This window comes from Heliangelus exortis, chromosome 16 (genome assembly GCF_036169615.1).
Source record: "Heliangelus exortis chromosome 16, bHelExo1.hap1, whole genome shotgun sequence".
Taxonomy (NCBI): Eukaryota; Metazoa; Chordata; class Aves; order Apodiformes; family Trochilidae; genus Heliangelus; species Heliangelus exortis.
In genome coordinates this window covers 6,113,585-6,126,339 of record NC_092437.1, presented here as the reverse complement: position 1 = coordinate 6,126,339, position 12,755 = coordinate 6,113,585, and the positions used below count along the sequence as shown (strand labels likewise).

Here is a 12,755-nt window from a genome sequence, read left to right as displayed (position 1 = left end):
TGTGTTGGCTTTGTTTATAAATGCTTCCAAAGTTTTCAACATGATGAAAAATAGTCTCCGTAGCAATAGAATTATAGAAGAGGAATGTAAGCAATACCATGTGGGAAGTGAATCTAAGTGATGATTTAAATAGCTGTTTTCCAAATGTACTGACTACTGGTCATTCAGTAACTGAGGCTTTTCTCTAGTTTATGTATACACAGACAAAGGCAGAAGATGAACTTGTACAAAGAGGGGTTGGGGAAAAAAAGCAGGGAGAATGCAGCTTTTGTGTAGTGCTTCCTTTCTTTGCAGCATGATGCCTGAGAAACTGCAGGCCACACACAGGCTTGTCAAGCAGTGCAAGGCCTGACAAATTCTACCAGGGTCTAGTTATTTGGGACGTTGCTTTTAGCTTAGACTGCATGAAATGTAAAATTCTTGACTGCTTAGGCCAGGTTTCTGTCAATCAAAACTGAAGTGCTTTTAATATCTGCACAGTGTTGTGGGGGCTTGTCATGCTGGGATGGAATCCTTTCTTAGTTGTTAATACAGCCAGCTGGTTGTTAGCTTGTTTTCTTTTTTAAACCACTGGTTTGGTGGTGATGTGCAGCATAAAAATATGGAGTTGGCTGTGGTTCTCTCACGTATCTTATGTGATGCTTAATAGATGTAAATTTCCTGTTTCAGTGTGTGATGCAAGACTAACGTGTTCACTTAATAGCAACTGCAAGAGCATAAATAAGCAAAAAAAGTCCTGTTTCTGATACTGCTGTTTCACCTGAAAATGTTGGATTCAAGTTTCTACTGCTCAACTGGCTGCAGTTCATATGGTGGAAACACATACTGTCATCTTTGTAACAGAGACCCGGAATAACCTAAATTTATTGTCCAGTATCTGCTGGTTTTAAGTTATCCTCTTAGATATGTGTTAAAAAACCATGACAACTTGCATTCCTAAGACTTCATATATTTTTAACTTAATGTTAAAATTTTAGAATTTATAGAAACTTCAGCTTGGATGAAAATGTGGGCAAGTCCTTCAAATACAGGCAGGTAAGGTCAGAGCTGCAAGTTGATGTGAGATGATACAACTTGACAAACTGTTTAAGACATGGATCATCAAATGCTTAAGGATGTACTTTGTACTAATTTCAGGAAAAGTAGAACTTGGAAATGTCTGGGCAGCAACACTGTTTATTTACTTTAAGGGTTTTTTTTTTATTATGTATGACTATGTTGGATAAAGTTTAATCTGTCTTATTCCTGTTAGTTTTCTTTTAGCTTGCAGATATATATAAAGCTTCTCTTTTCTACTAATTACTGGACTGAGAATGCCTAGTTCAGTGAAAGAATCTGTTTATAACAATAAAACCCGAGTATGTGAAAGAAGAGAACCTTTCTAGAATATCAGCCAAGGAAAGCTCTACTCCAAAGTGCAAGTGATCTAACTCTTTTCTCTCCTGCTTTGACATCTAGTAAAATGTTATGACGTAATCCATAGTTTATGCTATAAGTTAAACCCCCACAAGCAGCAAAAATAATAAGCCAAGGATGTCCTGGCTCCAAATCTAATTAAGCAAAGTAGAATAGCAAAGACATGGGAAAAAAAGTGGGCTCCTTCATGAAATTATATGACCATCTTTTCTTCAACAGAGCAGGATTTTAAGGAAGAACAGAAGTATATTATTTAAGCATGTTGCCATACATTGCTGAAACTTCTAAAAATTAGTATTGGCTAGAGGGAGTTAGCAGGTTTCACTTGCATTGTGCAAAACCAAGAGATATACTAAGCAGGGTTTGTTTGGCATGGAATTGAAAGGTCTCTTTCAAAAACAAAAGATGAAAGAGGATTGGAGGGGGTTAAGCAGACTAGTTAAAAAACAGGTATTATCATGGACAAGAGCAGCTCAAGTGTTGGGATGTGTTGCAAGTCCTGCAGATGCACTTAGAGCCTTGAGTGCTGTTACATCAGTGTCAGTTTTGACACGGCTGTCCATCACTTGTTATTGCTGTCATCAACAGAAACAACCACCATCTTGTTACAAAGTCCAGATCTTTTTAGCCTCTTTATACATTCATTGTGCAAAGAACTGCATGGAGGTGAGGTACACTGTATCACACTCATTGTATCGGTGTCATAAAATGAATTTTCATAATATTTTACTATTACCATATTTCTGTTCACCTCTTACCTGGTTGTTAATCAGCCTTGATTAGGACTTACTTGAAGTAACTCGATGCTTTGAGTTGTTACTCTCTGGATGTTGTTAAATGTTGACGTAGGTGGCTTTTATCTGTGCAAATGGTATCTCCTCCTGAAGTCCTGTATGTCTAAAGTCCAGTTTCCTAATGGATAATTTTTTGTATATATAAACTACATGTTTTTAAGATCAGCACGTTTCTGCTGGTAATGTGTGCGCCAAGCTCCTACATCGTTGTTACCCCCCAACAGAATTCAAAAGGTTACAGCAATAAATTCTATGTAAATTTTTAGGAACCTTTAGAACGCTTAAAAGAACTTGAGAGGGAATAAAAAACCCCAAAATCCTAGTACTATTGTAACTCCTATGGCTGTCAATAACATTTTAAATTGTGCTATTTGGAGTAAAAAAAAAAAAAAAAAAAAAAAAAAATCCCAAACCCAACAAGAAAAATTCCAAAACATATTACATAAAACTTCGGTTAGAGCTTACTTAAGAAAGGGGGTGAAGTGCTTTAAAGTTACTAAACTGACCGGAAACTTTATTTAAAAATATTTGTATTAATTAAATATATTTTATCAAAAGTCTTTCCTGGGGCTTGATGACGGTTACCAGGATTTCCTGGTGCTGTAACGCGTCCTTCTCCAGCCCTGGATGTCGCACAGTGCAGAGCGGTTCTCCGTGTTCCTCCGTGCCCGGGACGCGTTTCCTTTCCCCAGCTCCACCCGGGGAGGGGCGGCCGGGGGGGGCCCTTCTGTGGCGGGTTCAGCCCTCAGGCGGTACGGATTACGGAATCAAGGCCTAAAATAACAGGTTGCTATTAGAGAGGAAGGCATTTATTACAAATCACGATTTTTCAGTGATGATTAAACTTCATTAATATTAATTAGGCCTCTTTCTCCGCTATAAAGTGACAGGTGGAGGGCGGAACGCGGAGCCAAAGGACCACGCAGCCCCCGGCCCTTCCTCTGCTGGCAGCCAGGGCGGGCGAGGCCGGGGGGGCGGCGGTGCCGGCTGCAGACGTCAGCCGCAGCCTCCCTCTGGCCCCTCCGTGCTGCATCATCCCGCCTCCCGCCAGCTCTCCGCGTCCCTGACGGGACACTGTGTGCGCTGGGAGCTGTCGCCCGCCCGCCCTCCCCGACTCGGCCCCGCTCCGCCGACCGCAGCGCCTCTCCCCTCGCCGTTCCGGGGCCGCTTGGCAGGGAGTGAATAAAGCACTCGGGCGCGCCCCCCGCCCCCGCCCGCTCGCCCGCCTTCCCTCCTCCCCTCCCACCCCCTTCCTTCCCCTCCCTCCCCGTCCCTTCCTCTCTCCGCCTGGTGCCGCCACCGCCGAGGAGGAGGAGGAGGAACATGGCGAAAGCGGAGCAGGTCCTCAGCCTCGAACCGCAACATGAGCTCAAATTCAAAGGTACGAAGCGGCCGCCGCTACCCCCTTGCTCCCTCCCCGCGCCGGGCTGGCGGCGCGGTGGCTCTCAGGCCCCGCTCCAGCGGCAGCCATTTTCCGGGGGCCGGGGCTGGGCACCAGCCGCTAAAATGTCCTTCAGCGCCGCCGCCCCCCGCCCTGCCGGGCCTCTCCCGCCTGCCGCGGAGCGGGGAAGCTCCCCCCGCAGCCCACTGGGGCCGCAGCGGGAGTGCGGGGGTCTCTGCCGCGGCTGCGCTGCCCGCCCCCACCCTCGCCGCGGGCGGCTGCTGCAGGGCCGAGGGCGGCCTGAGGGGAGAACGCGCGGGGGGGGGGGGGGTCCCGGCCGCCGCCTTCCCTAGCTGGCAGCGGGGCAGCGCGCCCCGGCAGAGCCCCTTTCTCCCTCGGGCTGACCTTTCCCCGCCGTCGAGGAGAGGGCTGCGGGCCGGGGGCTGCGGCGAGCAGCGCCGGAGCCCCGAGGGGCTGCCCGGGAGCGAGGAATATCTGAGGAGGCGTCGGGAGGAGCCCTCGGCCTCCGCGGAGGTGCAGTGGCAGCAGAAGGGCGGGTGTGTGTGTGGGGTGTGTATGTGTTGGGGTGTGTGTGTGTGTTTGTGTTTGTGTGTGTGTTCGGGGTGTTCCAGCATCGAGGCAGGAGCTCGGTAGCTTCGACACCCCCGGCCCGCCCGGGGGGAGCGGGTCCTGCCCGGGCTGTCACGCAGCCGGGGCGTGGGGGACCCGAAAGGTCCGTGCGGCTGAGCCGGGGTTTGACAGAAAACACAGGGCCGCTGGGAGCTGCTTGGCACCGTTCTGTGGCTTTTTCATACTATTCTTATGATCTGACAGGCCATTTAGATAAATAAATCGTGAACGCTGTGCCTGCACAAAAGTCCATCGTTTCTTGAAATAAAGTCTTGAATGGGTTTGAATTTTTGCAAGCATTGAAATTCCTGGCTTGTGGCTTGACAGATAGCACTACTGTAATACAATATTCTGGGATTACAAATAAGCATTCAGCAAGTTTATTTATGCTTCCAGGGTCAGAGGTGCTTTATAGCTTCATTTGAATATCTGGCTAATAGGCTTTTTTTAAAAATAGCGGTTTATTTACTGACTTCAGATAAAAATAGTATTAATTTAAAAAGTCTCTGTGTACATTTTCAGATGTGGAGAAGTCTTTAGCTGGTTTTTTTGGTAAATATATTGAAAGTAATAATGGAAAGTGGGCTTATCAAAAAGCATGGTAATAAATACTAGGTGGAATGAATATATCTTTGTTGCAAGCTGAAGTATTTGCATGTTGTTATGGCAGCAGTATCAAACGTGCCTAAGAAGACTGTTGTTTTAGCATTCTTGTGCTGAATAATAGTGCTTTCGACAAGCAAGCAAACAAATCCAAACTCAGGTGGGCAAAAAGCAAGGCCTTAATTGGCACTGACTTACCAGTGAGACATAATTGTAATTCAGGAGTTGGTTTGGGGCTTTTTTTTCCTCACTTCATCACAAGTAGGTATAAACACAGCCAGATGCTGTTTTTCTCTTGAAATAAAGATAAGTTGTCAGGCTGCCTGTCCTTCGGTTGAGGTTCTAGGCTAAATAATAAGTAACCGAGTTAAATCCACTAACTGTATAGATTTTGAGTGCCAGATCTTTAGCCAGCAGCATACACTCCTTACAGTGCAAAATGTTGCTTGACTAACAGCAGCTAATAAATGGCTTAGTTTAAAAGTATGCTTAAATATTGATGTTCAAGCAGACTTAATGCTGTGGATTGCATTAGCTTTGGCAATAAATGATGTCTTACAGTCCTTTCTAACAAGTAGTGCTGACTGCTGCCCTTCATTCAAGAAAAGCCAATTTGAAGTGTTTATGGTTTAAATTCTGCTCTAAGTGTTTCTTGTCCTACTGGTTTTGTCATGGTATATTGCCTGGTAATATGGCAGCAATTATTTTTCTCACCTTTGTAAATAGTTGTGTTTGTTTCTAGAGCATTGCTTTGCACCCTAGGAGTAGAGACAAACAGGCAGAGGTCAGTAGTGCTGCTCACTGGTACAGTTGTGCTGTCTTGCTGGTGTGTGTTGAAAGATCTGAAGCTTAACATAGGGCAGCAGTGTCAGTGAGGCAGGACTGTAAACTGAGTTTCAGAAACCCTGGAAATGAGTAAAGGCTGTAGTAAAAATGCAGACAAATAGAAAAAGGAGAAAATATCTCTGATTCTGTTGAAGTGCTGTCTATAGTTCTTAAATATAAAATCTAGAGAGATGTGTTATGTTTGCAAAAAGATGCAGGGAGTAAGAAAGTGAGGATTTCTTCTCTAATGTGTTCAGTCACTATGGGGTTGCAGACATCTCTTAGTCAGCTTTTCTGCCTGTAAAGGATTTGAAGATCTTTTTAAGCAAGCTTTTGAAGCCCGTTGGTTTGTAGTGAATCTTCAAAATTAATTTGGTTTTCTATTTCAAAATACTGTGTTTGCTACTTGTTTGCAAAAATATCAAAGGAGTTTTTCATGCTAGAATTTCTCACAGCATGTGAACATGAGCAGGGTTGTCTTTCCTCCTTGCCTTGCATCTCATACACCTTAACACACGTGCTCCAAAATAGCATCAGCATGTGCTGTGCTGAAATGCAACCATGAAGAGTGGGAGGCAGGACACTCTTCTGCCCAATATTATGTAGCTGGAGGTGCCCATTTCCTTGCCTTGGTCTTTGATGCCCCATGAAACAGGAGCTTTATTGCCTTGCCAGTTACTTCTTCCTCTTCTTGTGGTAGACTTGTGAAAGCATCAAACTAAAGGGTTATTGGTCAGACTTTTGGTATATATGATGACATTGCCAATTATGTTTTCATTTTCTATTTTTTTTTAATCTAGGACATAACATCCAGCAATCTGCCAACAATTAGGATACAATATTCAAGGGCCTGACTTGAGGAATTACGAAATTTAAGTTTAGAAGAGGATGTGGAATTCTGCCCCCTTATATTAGGTGTCTTTTGATACAATTGTTGATTACTGTGCCACACTTGTGCTCTGCCTCCTGCACTTCACAGGACTGCAGCCCAGTGAGACCAATCTGTCATTTCAGTATCATGGAATGGAGATCATTTGTGTAATGTCAGCAAGTAAATTTGAGAATATAACTTATTTTAGAACATGCCTTGGGTTTTAGTTGTTTGACATGCACCTGCAATCTTTGCAGATGCAGGGTGTCAGGGGAGTGGTGTTTAGGAGGGGACATGGACAAATGGGCGGTGGCACAGGCTGAGGGACAGATAGCAACGTTTGTGGAGGTTTGCTACAGGTTAGGCTGGACTCATGACTCAGCACTCTGTTGCAGTGCTCCCCAAGTGGCAAATAGCAGTATTGCCAAATGCAGGATTAATTCCTCAAGAAACTGTAAGTTGCTACTAACTGGAAATGCTGTGTCCCGTTCCCAGCATGTGATTTTGCACCTGCAGGTATGCAGCGTGTTACTGTGTAACTTTGCTTTCTGAAAAGGGCACAATAATAAACAGGTATGGCCAATACTCCCCAGTCCTAATTGTACTGAATCAGACCTGGCCTCAGGCCCAGCTGTGTTTTCACCTGCCACCGGCTCAAGTGAATCCTCTGGGTACACCAGAGCTGCAGTCCAAAGGTGTGAGCTCAGCTCATGCAGGTATTCTCAGCCTACAATGGATCTGCAGTCCTGCAAGTGAAGTATTTAGTATTTATCCAGAGTCCCATGTATCTTGTCTAACTGGCCTTACCATGGTTAGGCAGCTACCACTCCCAAAGAACATAATTAAAGCTCCTTCAGGGTAAGTCTGTGTAAACTATAGACAGCTCTGTGCATTGCAGTGTAGGAGAGCAAAACCTCCTGCCTCTGACATGAATATCCAGTTCTTACAGGGTACCAGGCTAAGGCTCTGAAGCCAACAGTTCAGTAACATTTGGGACATAAGATTAGTCTTTATTGAGCCTACAGTTGTCAAATTTTGGAACAGAGGTTAAGGACTTAGGTGGACATTACAACCACCATATATAATTATATATCTATCTTGGGATCTGTCTGTAATGATGGAACCACTCCTGCACTGAAGGTATTTGGAGGGATTTAACTTAGTCCTCATTCTGTTCTGTGTTGGATAAATAGAGATTTTTAGCCACAGCCACTGGAACAGGCTTTAAGAATGTAGAATACTGAGTGTTGTGAGAAATAGCCTGTTAAGTATTATTACTATGCATCTTTTAAGCTGAAAATTTACATGCTCTTTTCTTAGGGCCCTCCTAGTATTAACAGCATAATTGAAGCCAGTACTAGGTTTTCTTTACACTTTGAAGGCTGCTCTGTCAATGGCTATCTGTTTTTCTGCTGGAAAATGTACCAGTCTGTGCTTCCCCTTGTCTAGCCTGATTCCTAGTAAAATACTTGTTAGAGCAAATACTACTGAATCTTCACATCTCTGCATATTTGATTATCAAGTTACACACTTAAAAAGAGGACAAAGTATTTAAATACCAGGCAGGCTTTCAACATCTGAACAAACAGAAATATGTAGCCCAACTACTGAACAAAATCAGTAATTTTCTGGTGACACTTAAATATTTGTAGTTCATGTTATGTTTGCTATTCTTGCAACTTAGCTAAAACCAATAGCTTATTCTACCTATTAAGTGTTTGTTATAGTTGTACAGACTTGGTGCATGTCAGTGACCTGCTCTAATTTCACATGCACCATTAGTTTTATAATTACTTCATCACTTTGCATAGACCCTTAACTTTAAAATAGCATTGTTTGGAAGAAAAGGGATGGAGATAAAAGCAAGCTAGTGATGTGTTCTGATTATCTCATAAACATCTAATGTTTTGGGAGGTGGAATAAGTTGAAGATGGTTCTTTTGTTGAGGTAGCTCTTCCTTAACCTGCTGGTGCCCTGTACACTAGAGACATGACACTAAGAGCTCCACGGGGAAAGCAGGGAGAAATGTAGGACTAATAAATTTGAAGCTTTGAATCCAATGGCTAAAAATTAAAAAAAAAAAAAAAAAAAAAAAAAAATTGAGATGTGTGAAGCAGTCAAGGAGGCTTAGCTGCATTTTCTGTTAAATTTAATTAATGTATTTAAGTCTCCCAAGACTCTTCCAGAAAATGCATACTTTGCTTGAAGGCTTTGGCCAATGGGATTTATGGGTTAAGGGCTTTTGAATTATGTACTGCAATTTAAGAATTGCAGTTGAAGTAACAAGCATTAATGAGCTCAAAGTATTACTATTTCAAGAAAGGTCCAATACAGTAATAAAAGCAGCATTAGCAACTGTTATTTGGTGGTTACTTCTCTTAGTTTTGTGGAATTTTGTGGTTTTACTGTGAGCAACTGTTTGCCTTTATTGCAAGGGATGGGGCACATATATTCACAGTTTCTCATTCTTTAGGAATATCACATTTGCTCATCAATTTTCAGCTCACTTTGATCTGTGGGTCCATGGCAATGATATGGGAAAAAGTTTGTCAAGTTTGTTATTTAAAGCTCCTCAGAGTGGCAGATTGGCAGTCTGGTTTTGCTGATGGGATGTTCATCACTTCATAAAATAAATCTGTTAACAAATTATCTTGACAATAGATACTGAACCATAAGGTAAGGGGTGGCTGTCTTAAGTCCTAGGAGCATGGGTATCATGTCAAAACAAAGGTAATGTATCATAGTGGGTTCAGGTTCACACAGATGCTTAGCACTAAATTGTATTTACCAGCTGCTACCCTGCATGTGCAGTGTCTTATCTGTGAAAGAGGAATTTAGAGAAGAAATTTGTACAGGAGTTTCTCATAGCTTCTTCTCATTGGAAATTAAATTACTGCCTAATTTTTCATAATTTCCCAGGTTTTATAAATGAAAAGCATATCAGAATTCAGGCAGTGCTTTATTCCTTTTAAAACAGGCTAGCTACCTTTGAATACAAGGCTGAATTTTGTTGAACTGCACTCTGATTTGGAGTTGCCATTGTAAAAAATGAGAGTTAGAACCGTTACAGATTGTCAGATCTGTTTTGAAATTCAACTGGAAAAAAGGCATCATCACCATAGTGAATGATCCAATTTTATGAGCTGAGGTCAGCTTCCATCTATGAACGAATACTCTGTTTTAAAAGAAGCTTTATTTGTTGTATGCACCCTGCTCTGGAGAGTTTTGATTGCTTCAAACGAGTTTTGAGTCAAACGAGCAACTTCTACATATGTAATAATACAATTCTTGTAGAAAATTGTGTGGCCAAGGCATTGTCTTGTTTCTTGCTTTTAGAGTGCCTCTAAACACAGTTTTCTGCCTAGCTGGAGACAATGCAGGAATCAAATGACCCTTGCTAATTCTGCCCACATCTTGCAGTCACACACATTTTCTGCTGTCTTGTTACCATATTGGTCTTATGTTTGTTCCCTGCAGGGAAGAACTAATAACTACTGAATGCATTTCATAGTTGATACAACAACAGCCTTTTTACTTTCTCTGTCTGTGTAGTTGGTTGGCTTTGAAAGCTTTATTGATGTTTGCAACAGTTTTGTTTGTGGTAACAGCTGTTGTTTCAGACTTAAATTTCATCTTTGTATTTGTAGAGAATGTGATCCCTAACATTACTGTCATGCTACTGCAAGCTGGTTTGGTTTTTTTGTTTTCCTTCAGTGATCTAAGTGGGAATCTGGTTGGGTCAGGAACTCTTTCCCAGTTAGACCTCCACCTCTTCTCCAGATGAAGAACTCTGACATTGACAGTTCCTGTCACAATTACCCCTTTACCTCCTTTCATTGTCCTCCTCTGTGATGACCAGACACAAAAACAAAGCCTATTTTTACGTACTTATATAAATATTTAATTACCAGTTTATCTCAACTAGAGACCATGCTAATGCCTGGTCTCTAACTGGCATTTGACCCACTATTTATTCAATACATAAATCCTTTCATACCTGCTTTGGTAGACTGAGATGTCTGTAGAGGCATTTAGGATATTTTCTGATAGATTTGGGATATTGTTGATACGAAAACTTGGCCTGCTGGGCAACCTTTCATGAAGAGGGATTTGTGCCATCAGTCTGGAACAGCTGTCACAATCTTGCTGTCATTGAAAATGTATGCAAAGTGAATCACCATTGCCATGTTTAATTCAGTGCAGGATTAAAACGCAGATGGATTGAAGTGATTGAGTGTTTACACTAGCAACACAATCCAGACTGAGAGTTGACTAAGTCTATGCTTTCTGTATGATAGCTGTTCTGAAAATTGCTTACTTCAACTGCAATTTTCCTGCCCTCAAAAACCTGTGTACAAATTGGGGACTGCTGCTGCCTGCAGTACTTTATCCCACATTAATATAAATACTTTATGAAAATAATCTCTTTACTAAACTACTTTAGTGGCTGGTTCTCTGAGCTGTGAACGAAGTACCTCATACCATGGTGCTATGGATTAAAGATTTTATCATCCTAAATTTAATCCTGTTTTCTTGGTTGGTTTCCACAAGGGGTGTAAAAAATAGAGCAGGGAGAGGTTTGCCTGGTGATCCAGTTTCTTACAATGCAAATTACAAACTCACGTAGCTGTAGGGCCCACTGCAGAGCCAAATCTTATATTTTTGCAAACAATTTTACAGCCCTAATTCAAGTTAGTTGTGCTTTAGAGGGTGTGTCAAATCACTGTGTAATTGCTCTTTTTTTTGTTTTGTTTTTCCCATGACTGCTTCTTTTCATCTCACCACTTACTTCATCCTTACTGGTGCTTCTAAGTTTTCTCCGAAGCAGGAGCTCAGCCTGGCTGGGTGCAGTTTCATGTTTGGACTGACACAGTTGCCTGTTTATATTTGAAACTGCTGCTTCTTGTGATATGTGAATTAACAGTATATTTTGCATCTAATCAAAATGTATTCATGTGTAACTTCCTCTGGTTTGCAGTGTCTCTTCTTCTGGCCTTCCTACATGTTAACCAGACTAGGAGTAGTAAGATTACTTATTAAAGTAAGATTTAAAAATTTTTTTTTAAGTATGATTACTGGTGTCATATGGTGGTACAGATAATGCTTAGAGGAGTTTAAGTTTTGTATCTTGTCAGATGGTGTTTAGTTTTGTTTTGGTTTTTTTTCTCTTTGATTCTGAAATTACAATTAATAGGCTGATTTTCAAGTGAGTTCCCAGAAATGTATCTTGCTAAATTTAGGATTCCTTGCTTATTTGTAGCTATAATTAGTTTCTTACTGAATATTTAATTTTTTCTTTACTTAATAAAAAAGCAGCTACTCATTGTGTATAATGAAATCTCTAATTTTGTTTGTTTCTTCTGGTATTTGCAATTTCTGTGTGGTTTTACACTTAAAATATTTGCTCATTTGCTGTAGAAGTTGGACCTCAATTTTGTCTATTTACAGAGCATATATGAGCATAAAATTAGAGAATTTAAGTTGCTCCTTCTCTCCCATTTTAATGTTCATCTGAAATGGAAATTAGTGATGAAATTAGACCAGGAAAGAAAAAATACAAGATTAAATTTAGTTTGGGATGGTGATTAAAACCAATGCCCTTCTTCCAGGGAGACACTTTACATTAACTTCAGTTTTTTTGCCAGGGAAGCTTCCACATCAGGGTCATCAGCACGAATCACTGCTCTCTCTGGTGCTGCATCCCCACTTCTCCCTGGGGTCCTGTGCTTTGTTTCAGCATCCTTTCAGTACCCACCCACCAGCTCCCAGGAATGAGGCTGCTCACCATGTGGGTGTCTTCTTTAAGTAGTTCTTCCTGTGCTGTGCTTATTGAAAGGGATGTATTTACTGTTCTGCTATCAAGACCAAGTCACTATTTTCCCAGTTGTTACCATGCCTGGGATTGAGTTGATACATGTGATATTTGTGTGTGGAATGAAGAAAGTAAACCAATATGTTTGGCATTTGGTTCTAAAAGGATGTGAAAGCACATCTGAAACAGATCTACCTCTAAAAACTCCCCAGCTTTGATATCAGTCTCTTTTTTTATGCAGTTGTGTGCAGAAAACTGCTTTAAGCTTAGGATGTAAAGAAAATATTTCATGTGAGATTTTGTTGTTGAAGAGTGCTGTAAGTAATGTTTGGGTGTTATAAAATCCTGAAGAGATCAGTTGGGAAAAAACAAATTACACTGTTACCAAAATTATTTGAAGGGCATGTTCTTCTATTTCTCTTG

The 12,755-nt window shown here is 41.6% G+C and overlaps 1 protein-coding gene across 1 annotated transcript in view; it reads left to right on the top strand.

Moving 5' to 3' along the window:
• The first annotated feature begins 3,260 nt into the window (after positions 1–3,260).
• VAPB (VAMP associated protein B and C) overlaps positions 3,261–12,755 on the top strand; it is a 29,630-nt gene continuing 20,135 nt past the window's right edge. The window contains exon 1 of the mRNA XM_071760221.1: positions 3,261–3,591. Coding sequence (XP_071616322.1) covers positions 3,534–3,591 — 58 coding nt within the window. The 5' untranslated portion in view covers positions 3,261–3,533. The remainder of the gene's footprint in view (positions 3,592–12,755) is intronic.